Source organism: Spea bombifrons, chromosome 9 (genome assembly GCF_027358695.1).
Source record: "Spea bombifrons isolate aSpeBom1 chromosome 9, aSpeBom1.2.pri, whole genome shotgun sequence".
Taxonomy (NCBI): Eukaryota; Metazoa; Chordata; class Amphibia; order Anura; family Pelobatidae; genus Spea; species Spea bombifrons.
The window spans coordinates 5,382,065-5,405,128 of record NC_071095.1 but is presented as its reverse complement, the minus strand read 5'-3'; the positions used below and the strand labels follow the sequence as shown (position 1 = coordinate 5,405,128).

Genomic DNA, 23,064 nt, shown 5'->3' with positions numbered 1-23,064 from the left:
TTTATACCAAGGTATTTGAATTCCTATCTAAATATCGTCGATGTGCTGGCTTTGCTCTTATGAGAGTTCCTTATAGAATTCCAGTACGTTTGGGAATGAAAAAGGTTTCCAAGGACCCTCTGGCCCAAACAAGGGTAGAAGTAACGCACGTTAGAGACACTGGTCAGGGACATGTCATTATTGGGATTTTATCAGTTAATTTCAGAACCAGACTTGCAATAATTGGGGGCGCTTGTTTGCTGATTATTTATTATTTTTGCTTAATCATGTGTGTTTAGGGTCTCAATTTTAAAATCATTCAGTGATTTTGGGCATTTAATTTCACAGATGCCCTTGTGTCCTACAGCAAGAGAAAATCAGGCAGAGTAAAGTTCTCATCTACCATCAAATCCTACGTTTTTATAGGCTCTATTCATTAAAGGTGCTGTTCCACATAGTCCGTTTTTACCGTAAATTCCTAGATTCTCATATTAATATGTACAAATGTTGCATGCATCTTAATTGAAAAGATTTCAGCGGGGTCTGGGAATCCTGTCTGTCTTCACGGTTGAGCCTGGCCCACCTCTCACGTCACAGAGAGAGCTCTTCTAATCGCTCTCATCACACCTATCAGTCACTCCCCATCACTTTGTCAATGTGGATCTGTAAAGCTTTGCTGTTTCAAGTGCAGGAGCATGAAACGGTAGGTGGGCGTGGCCGTAGGTGGTCGGGCTGCTGTGATGTAATAGGTAGGGGAGGGCTTTGAAGGAGTGACAGGATTCTGTTTCTTGGCAACTGGCGTAACTCAATAAACTTTTAAACACAGTTTTTTTAAAAAATAGGGAGCATTAAAGCGAAAAACAAAATGGCAGATAGCATTCTTTTACTTCTCTCTATATGATGTAGGAGTATCTGAGGATAGTTTAAGAAATCCCACAGCTCCTTTAAAAAAAATGGCAGTCATTCATTCTAGGCTGACATTGAAAATATTCGAGCGAAACCCCCATATTGCTTGAACGGCAGCCACTGTTACCTGCGTTCTCTCTTTAGTAAATAACATTTGCCAGCTGCGGGTCATGGAAGCAAATAAACAACTTGTACGAAATATCCTCCATAAACCAATTTTGCAAGGGTTATGCATATCTGTCAGTTTCAATTAAATGCGGAGGAACGTATTGGCAGCGCGCGAGCTCTTCCGTAATTAGATTCACGCCGCAACCGAAGGAACTGCAACTTTCATAGGGGAATGGCTCGTATAATTACCGAGCGAAACACTAGCTCTTAAAACGGTAGAAATGAAACAGCGCTATAAAACGGAGCGCAGATATGAGCTCACGTTAGGAAAATTGCATCATGTCGCTGATTGGATTCTGGAATTAAAGGAATGGCGACATTTGGGAATAGAAAGAGTTATAGCGGGTTTTTTTTTTTTTTTTTTAGCTTTGAACGCGACGCTGGTTGCAATGATAAAGAGAAATTGAGCTTTCTTTATAATTTTTCAATTTTTTTTTTTTGGTACAGGGGAGCGCGGCTGCAGTTTGCATCTCATTAAGTGTAACACAGGCCTAAACACAAATTAAAATTAAGCGATACGCGTTGATTAGATCTTTGGTGAGGCTGTTGGGGGATTGGATGTTCCCTTTAAGCTTCATAGGCTTAGGCATTTTCAAGTCGATTATTTATTATTATTATTATTATTACCTTTTATTTATGAAGCGCCAATTTAATTGGGGAAGTTATCACATACATAACAAATATACATTAATGTATACAGATACATCAGGAGTTGAGAACCCGGCCAGTAATGTTGGGGCCTCGCTCATGAGCTTACAATCTAAAGTATTATTATATCCCATCAATGTTTCAGGACTTCATACTGGGTTGGGGAGTGTGGTAAGAGGTGGGAAAGGGTGGAGCCATCCTCACAAGTGGGCAGGTCAGGAGGCGGGCTCAGTCACCCGCCTTACCGCAATATCCGCCGCGTCAGATGAGGGGGCGTCGTAGGAGTAGCAATGGCGGCCGGTGCTGCAACAGGACAGACCGTCATTCAATTTAAAGCACCCTGGGCCAGTCAGGGAGGATCGGAGGATTTCCCCAACTGCCCCATGGTACCCGCAGTTGTGTGACAGTTGTATAATAAGTAATTGTGAAAGTCAGCATATGGAAAATTACATTTTATAAGTAAATAATAATAATAAAATAATATATATATATGTGTGTGTGTGTGTTTGTGTAATTATTCCATAAAATGTAGGGTTAGTATTTTCCGTATGTCCTCGAATAATTGTTCCTGTCACTGAAATGGTTAAATTCCGTGTTGAAGCGGCATTGTGCTGCAGGCTCTTGCAGGGCTTAAATAGTTAAAAAGCACAAAAGACCCGATGTTTTTCTTCCCCCTGAAAGCTCTCGTTAGTTTAATGTAGGTGACCTTGGCGCATTCAATTTTCCTATTCCAAGGTGCATTATGTGGTGAGAGTTTAGCGCTGGAGAGACGCTCCGAAGGACGTTACAGAAATGCACACAATCCCCTTATAGCTGGGGGTAGATTTGGTTGGGGCGAGAGGAAGGCTTCTGATACGTTTGATGAGTAAGGTCAGGATCAATAGAGAATTCTTTCTGTGTCGTTGCTGGATGCAGTAATCTAATAACGGCCGTAAGCGTGATGAAAGGGGAGGACATACATGCATTTATCTCGAGTCAGTTAGCATTATTTAGACCTGAGTGCTGCAATTATACAGAGCACATATTGGAAAAAGAGTCTCTGGAATACTTGAGTTCATACAGCCGCGGGAACGAATGTTCCTTAAAGCGCCAGTGCCGTTCAAAGCGATTCTGCGCGGTGACATTTGTGGGGCGCACCCAGTAAACTACTCTAATGGAAGTCATAAGACTCAGGGCCCTTGCGAGATTCGGCTTTATTGGGTAACTTGGGACCATCTGATACAAACCCCATTGTTAGATGGGTAAAGTTTCTGCAACCTTGGTGTATATGACAAAACTAGCTCTTGGGGTATTGTGAATCTTTCATTTACACCAGGACAGGATCCTTTATAGTAAATATACAGTGATGAGGTTGTTTTATTCCTATTAGGGCTGTCATGGTATGAGCTGCGGTTTCCCGGGGTGCCTAAAGGATGAGGGCGCCAGGCTTTTTCTTCCTAGTGGTGTCAGCCTTCAGACCACTTTGCCACGGGCAGATAGCCCTATGGGCACCAACATCGCGACACACTTCTTCCATCCCCTGATGTCCCTCCTTTCTAGGAGCTCAGACTCTTTGGTTCATATGAGTTAATCAGAGTGTTCTACAGCCCTACTTGTTACAATAGCTTGTAGAAAGCACAGAAAGGACTCAGCCTAGCCGGCCTACTTAAACAACATGCCGCCTCTGGATTTTGGGGTTGGGCATGAATACCAAGTTAATTCAAAAAGTACGGGAAAGTAGCGGACCCTCTGGCCCTATTTCGGAGAAGCCCGAGGGAAAACGACTCACCTCCCACCCATTCTAGTGATGAGCTCTGGACTATAATTGAGTGATGGTTTCTGGACAGGGTCTGGTCAGTAGCCAAGTCTTTCTTATATAGTCCTTTGAGAAGCTCAGCAGGACATATTGTATCCGTTTATGTTCGGGTACAATGTTCTAGAACCGTTAAAGGTATTACCGATGGATGCGTTGGGAATCATAGGTTAGTAAGATGTGTGATTTTACTGTAAATTTACGCGCCTGATGTCTCGGCTGCTTTTGACGATATTATTTAGATGCTTTGGAGCATTGGTGCCACTAAGTGGGTTTTGATGGCAGATTGTCTGCTCGAGGAACGCTATATGTCCCAAGGAACCCATAACACAAAGCCATTCTAAAAATGAAGCTGTCACGGAATAACCATTGTACTAAGGAAGGTTTTTCTTTCGCATTGTATGTCTCACAATCTTTCTAAAGGTCTCTTTGTTAACAAAGAGGTTGAAATACATTTAATTAGTCATTTTGATTATATTATTTTTAGCTGTAATATTTTTATGGATATAAAAAAAAAAGCTCCCTTAGACGCTGAAGGGGAAGCCAGATGAGATTCATGCAGCTTTTATAGACGGTCGGCCTTGAATCTGTCACCAACAATGCGCATTCACTTTTGAAACAGCTATTTCATTTATTTTAAGGTTCACTTAATTTCTGGAACTGTCTTTTCACATCCATCTCCCTACCACGGCGGCGAACAGGAGGCAGCGTATATGTTTTATAATGTACAGGCGTGATGGGGGGTGGGGGTGGGGGGGTTAGTGCCCTACACAATAAGAGACTTATTAGAAGCTCGGAAAAAAGGGGAAGCAGTCTAAATCATTATTTTCTTTGCCAAGAAAGTAAGAAATGATTTTAGGCTTTCTAAAGTGCATTTTTGCCGGTAATTTCTCATTTTATTATATGGTCCGAAATGACTACGGTGCTAAATTGTAAGCTGGCTCCATGGAAATTTGCCCTTTTGATGTTATTTCTACTGCGGAGTAAAAACCTACATATATATATTTTTGTGCTAAAAAAAGGCTTGTAATGAATTAAATGTCACATAATAAAGTATATATATATGGAACGGGAGATCCTTAAGGATAATATCTTAGAATTTAATGTGATTAGAGACAAAATACAGTAAGGTATTATTATCATCCGAATAATAATAATAATAATAATAATTAATATTATTATTATTGGGTGCTATTAAGCTCATTGCTTGGAGAAGTTTGTTAGAAGTTACTCAGGATACATTTTTTTTTACATTTTCTTCTTAGAATGCTCTTAGAAAGATATTTTAGGTAATTATTGTTTTACATGAAGTTCCACATCTGGCCACAAGGGGCTCACATACAAATAGTTGACCAGACTAGATCCTTTATTCACATGCGTTTTACCCACTCCTGTTTTTGGCTGGCTTATGCCTTTGTACATTAGATGAAATGATATTTTTATTTATTGTTGCATGTACATGTAGTCTTTGTATGTAACTGTTCTTTCTTAAACCTTATTCATTGATGATTTCACTTAGATACATATGAATGACATCATAACTCATGGCAATGACCAATGTCAAATGTCAGTAATCGGAGACTCCATCAGGCACTTTCCGATCTTCTATTCTTTCTGACCCTACTTCTATCCCACCAAACTCTCAATTGTCCATTCATCATCTCCATAAGTGTGGCCAGCACACATATGGCAGGTGGGGTAGTCTGTCGAATGTCTGAAAGTATTCCGTTTTTTAACACAAAATAGACATTTTTGTAAAAGATTTCACCTTCAGTAACCACTATTAATTAACCAGCATTTGAGATACTCTGCGTGTGCGTCTTACCCATACCGAGCCCCACTTACAGTATTAATCAGACTAAAGTTGACCCTAAAAGCATTTCGCCTCCTCGCTGTCATTAGAATATCTTGGTCGTTTGGGCTCGTTAATTCTTTTACTAACAATTAAAGGACCCTCGAAGCCGAATTGCACGGTACAGTACCTTCCAGCGTATGGCAAAGAACTCACAACGTAGCATTCCCTAAACTATGGAGGAAATGAGTGTCAGCTCTTACCCCCAGGGACCAGTGGTAATTACAGGAGGACTAGGCTCTTAAAGTGCCATTTCCACTTACCCTGTAACTCCAGGGGCAACAGGTCGCGGTTTAATCGGTTTACGTTCAGGCAGGTGACACCCGCTCTTTTGTAGGTAAAAGAGTTGAAAAACTGGGCAAGTATTTAATATAGGCTGCTCTGGCTGTTAACAATTATCACACCTAGCTATAGGGCAATGATGTCATAAATCTTTATTTTGTAACAGGTTCAGAAAGACACATGTATCCAAGTTCCAACTTCCACGATTTCAGAACGCAATATCAAAAACTTTGACAATGTCCTGATTTCGGTGAAAAATATTACACTTAAAAACTGTTTTAAAATAAAGACTCCATATAATAATAATAATAATAATAATAATATATATATATATATATATATATATCAACCCTATGGGGTATATATATATATATATATATATATATATATATTGCAATAACATAGGGCTGGTTTCAGAGATACATCTATTATTATTATTATTATTATTATTTATTGTTTTATATAGGGCTATCATATTCCGTAGCGCTCTACACAAGTAATTGTATGGCAATCATGGCAGCAATTGAAATAATTAGATAAATAACAGTAATACATTTTATTGTATTACTCGACCAATATATCTATTTTATCTATTTTTTTCCCATTGCAGTCTATGCAAGGATTGCCATTCAATTAGTTCTGGGAGATTTATCCACCCCACTGTTTAATGTTAAGAGTGATTTTTGCTTTTTCAATTATTTGGGCATGTACTGCTTTTTTAATGGCAGAATACAGCTAATTAATTAGCGCGCTATTAATGCCGTCTTTGCTTTGTGTGTTTCTGGGCGAGAGTTAAAGTTAACCTACGTGCCGGGCTCCTGTACTTAGGTATAGATTTGATCTTAATGAATAATTAACCTAGCTCGTTTATTTCATTTTAGCTGCCATTTATTTAAATTGAAGCCCATTAATTGAGTCTCTGACTATACAATTTTTGGCTGATAGAAAATAAAGATAGTGCCTTAAATCGCACCATTCCATCCCTACCGAGTCCGTTTGGTTATTTTATACAGAAAAACCCAAAAATTTCATTTTATAGTACTGTAAATTTATCATATAGATATAGGCAGGGGATATACCTTCGGATCAATACTATTAATCACAAATATAAAAAGCCAATTCATACAAAATAGGCAAATGGGTAAAAAGAAAAAAGAAAAGAAAAAAAAAAGAGAAAATACATGGAGTTTAATGTAATTAATTAGCGGAATTATGTTTGTTATAATTGCTTATGGAAATGTAGAATAACTCAAAATCGCATACTGTTGTTTTTATTTGATTCATTTATTTGAATTTATTTTCTATTTAATACATTTTATTTTACACTAAGGAGAACAAACAAAAAAAAAAAGTAGAACATGTACACATAAAAAAAGGAGCAATGAATTACTTCGAGAAAACAAAATATACGTGGGATTTTCTTGACATTGCACATTTTGGTTAACCATTTAAGAACCCGTGGGTTTGACGAAACCCTCGGTGTGTTTCCTTAACCTCTGGGCACACGAGGGGTTAAACTGTGTTGCCGTCTCGCTCGCCATCCAGTCTGGTTTTCAAACCCTGTGGCAGTGAAGGGGTGGGCAGAGGTTGCAATTAAAATGTGCATAATAATAACACATTCACGCCCAGGTAATAACCATTAAAGATAATCGCTGCTTAGTTTTTCTTTTGTCGGCTTTGTTCTGTTCTCCCCACTTTCCTTTTTTTTTTTCAGTCTCTTTTTTTTTCTCCCCAATGTGTAGCCAAAGGTTAAGCCCCAGGCAAAGATAGAATTAGCACCACAAGAGAACTTATTTATGCGACCGGCCAATCAGGTTCCTGATGTGAGATACAACAGAGCGACTTGGTTGCACTTTATTTTCTTGGCTAGAAACCAACATTTTCATATTTAATGAAGGGATTAAAAAAACAGGACTGTCACTTATTTTTGCATTTACTCCAACCGTACGACAGGCTGAATATAGTTTTGTTTTTAAAGGGGAAATTTCATGGGAAAATATTTTTACAGTAATACCCCCCAGCGCTGTATATAATAATACCCCCCCACAGCGCTGTATATAATAATACCCCCCCACAGTGCTGTTTAAAGAAATACCCCCAGTACTGTATACAGCAATAACCCCCCCAGTGCTGTATACAGTAATTACCCCAGTGCTGTATACAGTAATAACCCCCTAGCGCTGTATATAGTAATATAACCCCCAGTGCTGTATACAGTAATATAACCCCCAGCGCTGTATACAATAATACCCCCCACAGTGCTGTATACAGTAATATAACCCCCAGCACTGTATACAGTAATAACCCCCTAGCGCTGTATACAATAATACCCCCCACAGTGCTGTATACAGTAATATAACCCCCCAGCGCTGTATACAGTAATATAACCCCCAGCGCTGTATACAGTAATATAACCCCCCCAGCGCTGTATACAGTAATAACCCCCTAGCGCTGTATACAATAATACCCCCACAGTGCTGTATACAGTAATACCCCCAGCACTGTATACAGTAATAACCCCCAGCGCTGTATACAGTAATAACCCCCCAGCGCTGTATACAGTAATAACCCCTCAGCATTGTATACAGTAATATAACCCCCAGCGCTGTATACAGTAATAACCCCCCAGCGCTGTATACAGTAATATAACCCCCCAGTGCTGTATACAGTAATATAACCCCCCAGTGCTGTATACAGTAATATAACCCCCCAGCGCTGTATACAGTAATATAACCCCCCAGTGCTGTATACAGTAATATACCCCCAGCGCTGTATACAGTAATATAACCCCCCGCGCTGTATACAGTAATGTCGGTGTTGACAAAAACCTGCTTCTATCTGCTTCTAAACCTCCCTTTATCTGCAGACCTGGAGCCGCCGTTGCTGTCAGTCATGTGATATTTTGGGTGACTTTCCCAGCTCAATCACCAGCTTTTTGGCAGTGTTAATAAGCACAATATTTTTTAAAAACATATTTTAAATGGAGATGACGATCACCCGTGCGAGGAAAATATTTGTCTGCTTCAATGTGAGAAACATTGTGACTCTTTGTGATTTCAGGTAAAGGTGATGGTAAGAATTTGCCCGTCGCAAGGATCCCACCATACTTCAGAGTCGATGTCTTTCTTGAAGGTAGACTCCCGGAAGAAGCAAGTGACTCTTTACGATCCATCTTTTTGTGGTCAATCCATTTTAGGCCACAGAAAAGCCGTTGTTGCTGCCCCAAAGATATTTGCATTTGATTCCGTCTTCCCTCAGGAGGCTTCGCAGGTTAGATTCAAAACTTATATTATTATTATTATATATTATATCATATATTATTATTATATATTATTATTATTATTATATATTATATTATATATTATTATTATATATTATATATATATTATATTATATATTATGGAATGTTTCCTTTTAATATATATATATATATATATATATATATATATATATTATTATATATTATTATTATTGTTATTATTATAAATATTATATATTATTTTATTATTATTATTATTATATATTATATATATATTATATTATATATTATGGAATGTTTCCTTTTACAATCTTCCTTTTAATATATATATATATATATATATATATATATATATTATTATTATATATTATTATTATTATATATTATATTATATATTATTTTATTATTATTATTATTATTATTATTATTATAATTATTATTATATATATATTATATTATATTATATATTATGGAATGTTTCCTTTTACAATCTTACAATCATTCTCAAACATCTTTCGGTTAGAGTTGGAAAAAGTTAATGTTCCATTGGATCTCTGGGTTGAATTCTTCTAAATTCTACTAAGTCAGCAGCCGAATAGTTTGTTCGTAAATATACCCTTGTGACTTCATTGATTTTGTGGCACACACAAGATCAATTTTGTTTTTGAGAAAACAGTCAATTTTGACCAACACTGATCAATTTGCGACGGCAAGGCCCATTTTGCAAATGTCAGCGTTGATTTTAGATGTAGAAAGAACTGATTGAATGACTTTTTGGTTTCTGAAATCATTGGGTCCTAAGTGATGCTCCAACCTGTTTTTTTTTTTTTTAGTAATTATATTTTTCCTTGAACCACAAAGACGGAAATCCACAGTTTAATCACTTGATTGAAAAAAAAAGATCAGTTTCAAAAACCTCATGAACATTTTACAAGAGCAGCTTCTATAAGACGACTTAACTTTAGATCCCGTTGACGTTACAAACTCAACACATGGGACACTTATGGTACCCAAGTTACCCCACTGTTCCCTTAGCTTGGGCAACTCATGAAACTGCTTAATGTGCTTCAATAGGACCATCCATGGTCTGTGCTATTGTCGGCCTTAGATGATCATCGCACTTTGCATGAGTCTTAACCGTTCCTGTCCTGCACCGATGAGATCTAGACATCTGTATCTAGGTGGAAGGTTCAGGATCATACATTCTCAACCCTATGCTATGTCCTAACGCTGTGTCAAATATAGCAGCCATATGCCAACGAGCGAGCCCTTGAAACCTTGGGTAATAAGACATACTTTCTGTCCGTGTCTTAGACATGTTGATATCGACATACGTGTATTTTTATTTTGCTGGGTTGGTTCTCGAAACATTCTATGGAATACCCAAGATGAACCTTTTCTCGTGCCACCTCGACCAACCATTAGTAGGATTGCCAGTTCCGTTCTACAAGCGAGATACTGGAGGGGTTTTCAGTGTAGTTTCAATCCATAATCCCTTCTCTTTTAAGTTAATATCCCATAAATTCCACCTTTCTGTGCATAATATATTTTGAATCCACTCTTCATTGAATTCCAGGCTGAGGTCTGCTCTGGGACGGTTGCTGAAGTCATCCAGTCAGCAGTGAACGGTGCAGATGGCTGCGTATTCTGCTTTGGTCCCGTAAACCTCGGTGAGCTTGTAGACATGTTACAGTTAATGACCGTGTCGGTATGATAATTACACGCTGTACGTTTCCAGTACAGCAAACACGGAGAATATGAATTGATGATAGCTTTTAATTAGCTACATACCTTGAATGAATATCTCCGGGAAGTATAAGGACCATCCCACAAATCGAAACTTTAACAAAGTCACGCCTTAGTCTTTGTTCACCGCGGCAGATACATCATTCCTAGAACTGTCCACATCCCAGAAATAATTTGTCAATCTTGAAATATTTTGCGTCATCCATAAATTTCCAAGGAACGCTTGATTGTCATTTGACCTAAAAACAGGCGCTCATAGGCTGTTGCAGGATAAACTGAAAAAGTTTCTTATATAAATATAAATTCTTATTCTTATATAAATGATTAAACTTTCAGAGGAAAGTAATAGATCGGATACGGTTTATTTACTTAACATGCTGGAGAGCTCTATCAAGGGCTCGAAGACATGATTGTGGATTAACTAGATGATTTATTTGAAAGCCAAGCTGAAGTAATGGCCAAAAAAAAGATTTTTTTGACATTTTTTCTTTCTTTTCGAAATTATAATTGCTCCTTATTTGTTCTATAGAAATTCAGTTTAGGGATTTTTTGTCATTTTACACGTTTTTTTGACTCACAGTTGGAAATTCTGTATGCTAATGAAAGGCAGATTGCTTGTTCAAATTACCCCCATTGTCTTGCGCAACAATTGAAATCTAGGATTGCTTTTATTGTAGGCAAAACATACACCATGATTGGCAAAGATGCCTCGACACAAAGCCTCGGCATTATTCCCTGTGCAATCTCCTGGCTTTTCAAGCTAATCAGCGAACGCAAAGAAAAAACCGGAACTCGCTTCTCCATTCGGGTTTCTGCCGTTGAGATCTTTGGCAAAGAGGAAAACCTCAAGGATTTATTAGCTGAAGTAGCCACTGGAAGTCTTCAAGACGGGCAGTCACCGGGAGTGTATCTGAGAGAGGATCCAATATGTGGGACTCAGGTATAATGGAACGTCTCAAATTATTTATTTATAGCTTTTTTTTTTCTAACACTCCATGACCTTCTGCTTTTGTATTCTCTTTGTTTTATTTATTTTTTTTCCTAAACCCTAGAAAAGTCTTGCTTTCAGCATAGATTCCCCTCGACTCTCGCGCAGAGATTATTATTTTTTTTTTCTTATTGCCCTAGAGGTTTCATTGGTTGAGGAAGAAAAAAAAAAAACATGCAGCCTTATCCTAATTGGTAACCTCTGTGTTGTGATGCTAATTAATTTATTTTTTTAACGATTTTAGCTCCAAAACCAGAGTGAGCTGAGAGCACCGACCGCAGAAAAGGCAGCTCAGTTCCTTGATGCCGCGATCGCGGCAAGAAGCACAAGTCGACCTGACTGCGAGGAAGAAGATCGACGGAATTCGCATATGCTTTTCACGCTTCATATTTACCAGTATCGGATGGAAAAGAGTGGCAAAGGAGGAAGTGAGTCACCTTTTTTTTGAAGTTCTTGGTTGACCAACCATTATTGGAGTTGTGTCCAGCCAACCATAGGTGCCAACTCTACTCACTCTAAGCAGGCTTTGTAGGTGTGGGAAATGGGTGGGGCATGAACAAAAAAACGGGCTAGGCTAACATTCCATGGAATGGGCAAAGATGGGAGTGGGTGGTGATCACCTCCCCCCCATTTTCCCCTTTGGACCCACCCACATATACCCAAGCCCCTCCTACAAACAGATATTTAAATCTTTTATAACATGTGGTGTCAGACTAACCAGCGTCTCCTAGAGTGCAAATCCAATCCATATTAAGTCACGCATCGCCGGCATTTTCTATAACAGATGGACAAACAGAACGTGCAGTTTGGATAAATGTATGCAAATCGGGGACATGGGGTAATCAGGTTCCCCACTCTTAGGAGCTTACAATTTCCTTTCGGTTGCAAATAAAGGTACTTTACACAAAAACAAAACCGGAGTGCTGTATTAGAGAAGGTTACGTGGAAGCGAATGAGAATAAAATGGAGTTTCCCACTATTGACGGCGTGCATGTAAATTTCGGGAGAATGATTAGTCTCGAGAGAATAGGAAGTGGAAGGAAGTTGCTGTAGGCTGGAACAATGACAAGGTTGGATAAGGTTGTTGAAGTATTGAAAAAGTCAAACCTGTAATATCGCTCTTGGGATATAAGACCCTTTGTTGGTAAGTTGGTCCTTAAATCATTAAAATAAATAACGGCAGTGAGCATTTGAATAATGAATGTATCTTCTGACAATCGTGTGGGAATGGATGTTTAAATGTAAATGAAGTTGCCTACAGGAAGATTGAAGTCAGAAACAGAGGAATCTATACCTTGTCGCTAACAATCAGGACCTGCCAATTATTTTAGGCAGGAAAATTACAATTTAAAGATACAGTATCTACAAAAAATACACAGGTTCACAGGCATTTAATGAGCGCCTGCCCTCCAAACACGGTGTATTTAGAGAGTATACATTTTAATTTATGCATCGTGTTGGCCAAATTGCTTCCAAATGTATGTAAAAAAAAAAAAAAGGATGTATTTTTTGTGTTCAACGATGCGATACGATGTTGGCGATAACAGCATGTAAGTTTCACAAGGCTATATATATAGCTGCTTGTGTGTCACAGAATGGACGTTCATTGTCAATCCTTCTTCTCTGACAGTGTCTGGAGGTCGAAGCCGTCTTCATCTGATCGACCTAGGAAGCTGCGAGAAAGTCCTGAGCAAAAGCCGCGAGGGAGGAGGAGGACTCTCCCTATCTCTGACCGCTCTGGGGAATGTCATCTTGGCTCTTGTCAATGGAGCAAAACACATACCTTATAGGTAGGTCCAGCTGTATGAAATGAATGTTGTCACAATTCTACTTTCATATCGATGGGCTAGTGGCCCTCAAGGGATAGACTCCACGGTTGGTAGGTTTGCCAGTAGAGCTGGTAGCCATTTTTGTCATTGAGTTGGCTGTTGAGTTTTGATATAAGCTTCGTTTAATGAGCAGTTTACAAGACATTGCAACTCAAAGTGAGTTGGTAGACAAGCCAAATCAACTGGAAATCTGGTTGAGTTGATACATATAACCTAACCCAATTGAATTGGTCTCGGCACCTCAATTCGTCTTGACCTTTGGGCAGAAGACCCCAGTGACACCATTCCCGCAGCGATCTCTAGTGTTTGTAGGTACATCAGAGCCAGGCTTGATTCCAAACTTTTGGAAATTTGACCGAATTTAACAGACCGAACAGCTGTTATCAACAGAGCTTACATTCTATTGCCAAGGTTCTTCATGCTCATGTTTTACATTAAACCCTCCGGTGCACCACCAACTCGAATTTTAGCAGCAGTGCTATAATAATGGTGGTTACATATCGAGTGAGGAAGGGTTCAAAGATAATTTTGGTCACTGTATGACAGTAAAAATATAGACATCTCTGCTTACTTGTGGTTTCACCCCGGCGCGGACCAAGCGCTAAGGAAAAATAGCCGAATAAGAAAGTGAGGATAAGAATATGCTAAACAGATATACTACCCATCAATATTATGATTAACAGGGTCTAATTGCTTCGTTCCCTGAATTGTTTGCAAATTCCGATGTCAATTTTGGGAATAATTAATCCCTTTGATGCCTTAGGGGTTTTAAACAAGTTTCCTTGCAGCGGAAAGCAGGCTGGCCAGGTTAAATTACAGGGACTTGTCATTTATAGTACGGCAAACAGCTGGCATTTCATAAAGAAATCCCACTACGTGCTTGTTGGTTGTGCTCTTACAATACCGAAATAACAATGAGGAATGTCTTTTTTGTTTTCGTGGTGCTGCAAGTGCCCGGTGTAGATTTTAATTCTAATTTCCTCTTGTTATGCAGGGATAGCAAATTAACTATGCTCTTGCAAGAATCTTTGGGGAATATCAACTGCCGGACGACGATGATTGCTCACATCTCGGATTCTCCGGCACATTATCCAGAAACGCTCACCACGGTGCAGCTTGCCTCTAGAATTCACAGAATGAGAAAGAAGAAATCGAGGGTTAGTTTAATTCTCTTCATTCCTAAAAAATTTTTTGGAAAGCATGCCTCTTCTGCGGTAGGATAACCATTGTCTATTCTTTCGCACACGCGTCCATTTTGGAGTTAATTTCGTGTTTTATGCGTTACACAAATATCCGACTTTTTTTTTTTGCCCTAAAATCTATTAGGATGATTTAGTTTAATGTTTTTTTTTGTTCTGGTTAAAAAAAAAACAAAGAAATAGGTTGTATCTTTGAAAGGGTTAAAGTGCATGTTTGGAGAATACTGCCCAAAAAAGGTTTTAACGTCAGTTTTCATTGGCTGTAAATTAAAGGAACCCCTTAAAACATAACACAGTTTTTTTATGTCTCCTTGAAAAGGGCTGTGTGTGCGACAGAGAAGCCCGCAGCTGTTGTGTGATTGACGCTCTGTTTTCTTTTTATTTCGTCTTCAGTATGCATCCAGCTCGTCTGGTGGAGAAAGCTCTTGTGAAGAAGGTCGGGTCCGGAGACCACCCCACATAAGGCCCTTTCATCCGAGAACGGTAGCACTTGACCCTGATTTTCCGGCTCTGGGCATGCATAGTGATCCTGATTATTCATCCAGCAGCGAACAGTCCTGTGATACGGTTATCTATGTTGACCCTAATGGTGCTGCGTTATCTGATCGAGACCTAACAGATAACGAAGGACCTCCAGAGTTTGTTCCCATAATTCCATCGCTCCTCAAGAAAAGAAGCAAAGACAATTTATCAAGTATCAAGAGCTCGGATAACGATCACTTCAAGTGCAACACTTTTGCTGAGCTGCAGGAGCGGTTAGAGTGCATCGATGGGAGCGAGGAACCTGTTAGATTCCCAAGCGAGGGTCCAGTCTCTGGAACACCTAGCTGTAGAACCATTAGCTGTGATGAAAATGGACATTTTAAGCAGCAAAATATGCCACATTCTGGAGCTAGCAAATGGACTGCTTTGCAGGAAATTGCATCTCCCAAAAAGGGACAGCACATTGATACAACAGCTTCTTTACAGCAAAATAGTTCAGGTTCTGAAACAAGTGCACCTCAGCCCTCTCAACAACATGCCAAAGATGAAAACATAAAGTTGGAATGCAACTCCGACAAAGATCAACTGACAATCATGGAATTGCATAAATCTGTTGGTCCAAGCGCTTTTGTATCAAAGGAACAACCAAAATTAGCTATGGAACCTTCAGAGAAGGGGAAAAGTCTTCAGACAAGAAAGCATCTCCCCAGCCCTGCTCCACCTCCTCCAGAACTGAGCTCTCAAACTTGCTCCTCACCAGGCGGCAGTAATGGGGTGAGGACGCCTCCTGTTGGAATGAGTAATCTGAAGAGCCAAGATAAGCACAATTTAATAGACAGCACATCTCCTGCTTGCAGTAGCACTCCTAAACAGCCGGGTCCAGTAGACGTACATAGGTTTTGCTCAGCAGTCAAGGGCAAGCATTTTGACCGTGATATATTAACTACCACTGTAACTTTGCAAAAACCTGTTGAGCTAAATGGAGAAGATGAACTTGTATTCACCGTTGTAGAAGAATTGTCCATTGGTGGCATGGTTGAAAGAAGAAGACCCTCCAGTATCATTAGCTTTAACAGTGACTGCTCTTTACAAGCCCTTGCTTCTGGCTCTAGACCAGTTAGTATTATAAGCAGTATTAATGATGAATTTGATGCATACACTTCTCAGGTGACTGCTGCTGGAGTGAATATCGATATTGTCTTTCCCCTTTCTGAGGATCAGTGCACGGTCAGCAGCAGACGTTCATCTGTCAGTTCTTGGCTTAGCGAAGTGAGTATATGTACAATAAAAAGTGATGGAGCCCAGACGTATGAGACATATATCCCATACACACCTCATAAGCGCAATGAGGTTGTAGAGTGTCTGAACCTTGACTCGGAAAACACAACCGATCAGATGGGTAAGAGCCTCAAAAGCTCTCTTAATGACAGTGGGTTCTGCTTTTCTGAAATGGAGAGTGAAAGTGCCAGTTCTAGTCCCCTGTTTTCCAAGAATGAGAAAAGCCTAAATTCCTCAGACCTAACCAAAGCATGTTCAGCTGCTTATCCTGTAACTAACCAGCCTAAAGCTTCTAGCACCCGGGGTACTTTGTCAGGAGAGACCTTTCATTCAAGTCTTCCTCGAAAAAATAAATCTACCTCAGCACATACTAACGCATCGTGTAGCAAAGAAAGCGTGTTTGAAGATCCGTGGTTGGTAAGAATGGATGCTGAAAATCAGCCAGTGTTTACAGAATCTTCCATTTTGGCCACAGACAATCAGCTGAGACAGAACCCAAATCTTGCACAAACTTGTAGCTGGGCTCGTAAAGCCATGAATTCACAAACCATGCTGGCATGTTCTCAACGAGTGGTAGACGGGTGTGAGGTGGACGATAAGCCACCTTCAAAGAAGACTGAAGCCCTGACAAAAGTGCCGCAGCTCAAAAGGGGTGCCACAACCTTAGGAGTTGTAACAAACTATAGTTCTCAAGCGTCCACCATGAATAAGGGTTTGTCAGATGTTGTATTTTCTGATGGGAGTCTTAAATCGTTGGGTGCTAAGAAGGTAGTAACTCAAAAAGCAAGCATGTTGCCACGACCTGGTGGAGTAACACCTCCTGCCCCTCCTGAGAGAAAGTCAAGTCTAGACCAGAAAAACATCCCCTTACATGCAGATAGCCTCAGCAAACTAGAAGGGTTGGCAAGTAATCGGTCATACTCAGAAGAAGACTCGGAAATACAATTTAGCAGCAAGTCATACCTCAAAGGTGATTATTCTTTGCCTAAAGCGGCTTCAAGCTTAAAGGCTAAGTCAAACAAAACAGAATCCGTCCATCGGTACGGGAGTCACGTGTCTCTTGAAAGATGTGATAGTTTAACATCTGTAGGTCCAAGAGCAAGTGGAACCCGTGAGAACAGTAGTTCAAGTATTAACAAAGCAGGGAGAACGGTACCAAAACTCGGAGTTCCACCTGCGTCTTCTGCAGGCACCTCACAGCCTTCATGTACCACGCCTGTGAAGATGAATCAGGCCAAAAGTTCTCTTTCTCAGAAAACATCGACAAATATGAACAAAAACCGTGGCCTCTCGACAAATGGCTCAAAGTCACTTAGTTCTTCAGTAAAGTCGCTAAATCAAACAAACTGCAAAAATTCTGGTATTCCACCAAGTGGAAGAGCGGCTTCTCGAACTGTGCAGGGCACTAACAGCAAGCCAGCCAGAGGAACGATTATGGGCACTAAGCAAGCTTTGAGGGCAGCCAATAACCGGGTCAACGAATTAGCCTCTGGAAGCTCCGGTAAAATGGGTCATTTAAGAGGATCAGCCGACTCAGACAGTGGGAATGATAGTGGCATTAACCTGGGTGATGAAAAGCCACAAACCCCTATGCTACCATCACCTTACAGCAAAATAACAGCACCAAGGCGACCTCAAAGATACAGCAGTGGGCACGGCAGTGATAACAGCAGCGTTCTAAGTGGAGAGTTGCCACCGGCAATGGGAAGGACGGCTCTGTTCTATCACAGCGGTGGGAGCAGTGGATATGAGAGCATGATTCGTGACAGTGAAGCCACGGGAAGTGCCTCTTCTGCTCATGACTCCATGAGCGAAAGTGGGATGTCTTCATCTGGCCGGATGAGAAGTTTGAAATCCCCCAAGAAAAGAGGTAAGAGAGACAATCATGGTATCCCTTTGACAGTATTTACACCAAATAATTCTGTAACATTTCTTTATTACTGATGCATAGTATACTTTCCTTTGAAAATTGATAAGATTTTAGTTTATTTTAAGAAACTCAATGGAAAGGGTGAATTGACGTAAATATTAGATGTTTTAAATATTTGAGCTGAGACGGAAGCAACCTTATCTGATACCTAGAAGCTCTGTAAAATATGTAACTTTAAAACCTATATAAAAAAAGGTACAGATGCTATGCCTTCTGTGGTACGGGTCCTTTGATATGGTCATCGACTGCACTTTATTTACTTACGTGAATGTTTGTAAGGACATTGGAGCTACCTGTTCAAACTTGCATGACTTATTGCAGGTCTTCAGAGACGAAGGCTCATACCTGCTCCTCTGCCCGAGACTTCGACGACGGGAAGGAAGGCAAATGTTACCGGCCAATGGGTCGACTTGCCTCCCTTACCCGGCACTTTAAAAGAGCCATTTGAAATAAAGGTCTATGAGATTGATGATGTAGAAAGACTTCAGCGACGCAGGCAAGAAGAAACAGAGGTGAGCATTTATCTTCTAGAAGAACCAGTTCTGCGTCTATCTGTTGAGAAACAATGATTGCCGCGATCAACGGGATCCAAATCCCCAAATCTTAGGAGCTATTGTTCATTCATGGAGATCTGGAGGTTGTTAACTAATCATGTTCTAAAGCAAGAAGAATCTTTGTTTAGCAAACACAGTGTATTTCAGACTTCCAAGGCACTTTGGAAATGGATTGCAATTAAAATGTCATAAGCACTAATTTTATAATTCATATGTCGGTGCGAGCATTCCAAGGAGAAGAAAATATAATAGCTTTCTGCAATTAATAGTCTTTAACATGCGCAAAGAATATCAATGAACATATTATAGGAAGTCTTTCTTTTTTAAACCTAGCTAAGTAAAAGTTTATCGCTTTCTGCATGTGCTGAGATCGTTAGCGCTTTATGTAAATCATACAATATATCTCGGTTAAAGTGTTATTTAATAAGACATAGTTAAATTGATGTAATTAGAAAACAGTTTTTTAAATTGATTTGCAATTTCTGATTTTCTTTTTTCTTTTTTTTATGTCAGCCTTTCCAAGATATGGAAAAGGTAAGGAATATTATGACAAAGAAATGTTTACTTCCGTGTAGCATTCACTGCAATTATTTTAATGCTTTGTAGTTTATATTTATTATTAATCATTACGATAGTAACGAGCATCTCATTTTGCATACTAATTGTGCCCGTTAGTCAAATTAAGACTTCAATTATTCCAGTAACCTTCAACTCTTTCAGTCTTAAGAAAATAATAATAATAGTAATAATAATAATAATAATTCTTGGTTGCCTTTTGACTTTCGAAGGGCCGATATATATATATATATATATATATATATATATATATTGTTCATTTATGCACTTCCTTGCCATATGAGATGATCTCTGGTTTTGGAATTAGACCGATCTTTATGGTTGTGTTAACCCCTTCGTGACAATGCATTGTTCTTAATGGGTTTTCGGACAACCCATTGTCCTTAGGGGGTTAAAACCATACTTTGTAGGTTTTCTAGAACTGTATATACTGTATCTAGAACGCTAGTTACAAGGCATACATAAGTCAGCAGGAAGAGGAGAACGTTCGCGCTGTCAGTTTAGGATATTACCCAGCAGGAACCCATATGTCAAAAGAACCTTCTGCACGTTATTACTTATATTATTTAAAGGAAAACTCCCAAAAAGGAACCTTACAATATGAAGAACACTGGCATCAAACTGATCAAAGCAACTCTATATTTCTTTTAAAGGGTTTGACGTACTTCAACAACAAGCTGAAGATTATAGAGAGGCGCCAACAGAAAATCAAAGACATGAAGGCAAAGTACGAGCTGCTGAAAGAGGAGCTGGAGGAGACAAAATTAAGACTGATGATGGATCCAAATAAATGGAGAGGACAATGTATGTATTTAACTCTACTAACTTCCATATATGATACATAATAGATGTTAGTGAGCAGCCAGTAATGTCTGCGTTTTAATACACCTTAATTAAATATAAATCTCGATATATTACAATAAATATAATGCTGACTTTGCGATTATATCAGCAACCTGCATAGACTGTTTTCGATCGCTCTAGAACGTTTTGAAGACAGGTTAAATTTAGCCTAACTATCTGGGCATCCTCTTCTCTTCGACAGTTGTCAAGATATTCTTTCAAACACCATTAGCAGTAATCTAATCTTTGTTTTTCCTCTTTTTTTTTTTGACCAACAGTTGAATTGGACCCATCTCTTGATACAGAATCTCAAGAGTATCTGGAGATGCTAGAACAAGTGACTGAGGATCTAGAACTATGTGTTAACATATGCAAGTCTCATGTCATGATGGTGACCTGTTTCGATATTGGAGTGACCTTAGATCAGCACGATGGAGGAAGAGAAGTAGAAGTTTGAAAACGTGGCTAGAGTGGAGGAATTTGTATGGATGATCTTGAACCGACACAATACGACCGTAGACTGGAGTCAACGCGTGTGAAACGCTGATTGTGCGTTAGTTGCCTTCGATATGGACCTAAACATAAAATCTTAGGTTTCTACTCGTGTTTTGTATTAGCTAAGATCAAGATAATCCAGAAGAAAAACCCTCGTTCCTGGAGGTAGAGTAAGAAAAACCAGGTGGACAATCGAATGAGAAGACACGCATGTCTGTGCATTGTGTCAAAATTGTACATTGGAATGTGAAAATTGCAAAGAATGTTTGTGGGTCAGTTATCGATGATGAATTGTAATGTTTCTCAACCAGTATGGTGCCTCTAGAACTTAACTATACAAGATGTTTAAGCCCATTGCCACCAGATAGTCATGCAACCCAATGCAATGGATAGGAGGACCCTCGGGGGAAGAAGATTATAGAAGAACATGTGACGGAGATGGGAAAAAAAAATGATATTACGTGAAGTGCCTTCTTTTCATATGACTTTTATTATTTTATTTGGTGCTAAAGTTAAAAGCCAGCAAACCCAAGCAGACACTTTAATGTTACTGCTATTAATTTTTTATACTGTACAGTTTATGTATAATTATATGTAAAAAAAAAAAAAAAAAAAAACATTGTAGAGGGAGCAATAATTTAATTGTGTTTTCATACCTGAATTTGCCTTCTGATTTCATAGAAAAGCTGATTTATGCAGCAAAATGAAACTGTATTATAATTTCCCTGGCTACAAATTTTAGATATTTTTATGAACATGTATCTGGGTGTTTGATAACGTTTCTCGTTAACGTTAGGTTGTTTTTTTTTTGCTTCCCATCCTGTTCCTTTCTCAATAAAAAATGTCCTTATTTTATATATTTCCCCTAAATAGTTCCTAAACAGTCTTTGGAATACTTTTCCTGTTCGAAAATAACGTTAATGTTATCTTTTGCTAATGATGACAATTTTGGCATTTTTTTAAAAAAATTTCATTTTTTTACAGTTTTTCTAAAGAAGGCAAAAACTCAGGATAAATTTCTACATGCTGCATGTATCGTGTGCATTTTTTTTTTGTAAGGGATCGCTGAGACGCGTTCGCTGTATGATTGCCAAAACACTTTGGAGAAGGTCTATGTGTGTATTAACTGCATTTCATACGGAGTCATATTTTCAGATCATCTTGATTTTATATGGGGTTTACAAAGCCTTTGTATAAATGTATAATATTTTCATTTGGCTTTCATTTGTGAATAAAAGATGCATTTATTGTTAGTACCGGCTTTCTATACATGTATGTGTTGGCTTGCCAAAAGGATTGTTTACACTTTACACATACAACATAGGGTCTGTTCTTTAAGGAGATTATCTACATCTGGTTATGGCTCTATATCGGTGGGGCTTGGTGGGGTTTACGTAACACAACATTATGTGATCACACCTGTATGAGCGTGGCGGCTCTAACCAGCTCTGTGCAAGGTGTTAGAGTGACTGTGTGTGCGAAAGCGAGTGTGTAAGCCTGTTTGTGAGTCTTTTGGGGGCAGCTCTTGGCTTTACATGCCCTCCAGGATAGAAGGTGCCAATCCTCCCGCTGTCTGAAGTTCTCTATCTTTCCTGTCCTCGCCCTGAGCCAATCCACAATAATCAGTAACTTAACAATATGAGAGATAACTTAATACGGAGAAATGACCACCCAGATCCTGAGAAAAGGATGTTAAGATGGCAGCTCCCATGGTATTCACATAAGGAGGGTTTCTATATTGTTGACGTAAATCAATAAACACCATTAGGCAGACATATTTTGTGTACAAAACAAAAAAATTTATGGTTTGCAAAAAGCGACATAAAACAAAATTGGAGGTATAACGGAACCTGTGACCGGCCTTTACAAACACGTTAAGGGAATGGTATATATTGAAACATTTTGGGGGAAATATACAATCTTACACTTTCTCTTGAGTGTTGGATTAGAAAATGGTGCGTATTTTTGTGGTTATCATAAATATCAATATATTTCTGATTTTAATGAGATAAGGTGAAATATTTAATTCCACCATGTTGAATGGTTCCATTACGATGCTCTAGAACAGTGGTTCTCAACCTTCCTAATGCCGCGGCCCTTTAATATAGTTCCTCATGTTGTGGTGACCCCCAACCATAAAATTATGTAATTATATATAGTGAAATATGTGTTTTCCAATGGTCTTAGGCGACCCCTGCGACACCCAAAGCCGTCGCGACCCACAGGTTGAGAACCGCTGCTCTAGAACAATGACCAT

At 39.1% G+C, this 23,064-nt stretch overlaps 1 protein-coding gene across 1 annotated transcript in view; it reads left to right on the top strand.

Annotated features, from left to right (window-relative positions):
- Positions 1 to 22,060, top strand: part of KIF26A (kinesin family member 26A) — a 49,306-nt gene extending 27,246 nt beyond the window's left edge. The window contains exons 4-14 of the mRNA XM_053475429.1: positions 8,688 to 8,897; positions 10,463 to 10,556; positions 11,310 to 11,572; positions 11,865 to 12,048; positions 13,251 to 13,410; positions 14,444 to 14,606; positions 15,042 to 18,279; positions 18,661 to 18,851; positions 19,407 to 19,427; positions 20,123 to 20,273; positions 20,591 to 22,060. Of these exons, the coding sequence (XP_053331404.1) occupies positions 8,688 to 8,897; positions 10,463 to 10,556; positions 11,310 to 11,572; positions 11,865 to 12,048; positions 13,251 to 13,410; positions 14,444 to 14,606; positions 15,042 to 18,279; positions 18,661 to 18,851; positions 19,407 to 19,427; positions 20,123 to 20,273; positions 20,591 to 20,769 (4,854 nt within the window). The 3' untranslated portion in view covers positions 20,770 to 22,060. The remainder of the gene's footprint in view (positions 1 to 8,687; positions 8,898 to 10,462; positions 10,557 to 11,309; positions 11,573 to 11,864; positions 12,049 to 13,250; positions 13,411 to 14,443; positions 14,607 to 15,041; positions 18,280 to 18,660; positions 18,852 to 19,406; positions 19,428 to 20,122; positions 20,274 to 20,590) is intronic.
- The last annotated feature ends 1,004 nt before the right edge of the window (positions 22,061 to 23,064 follow it).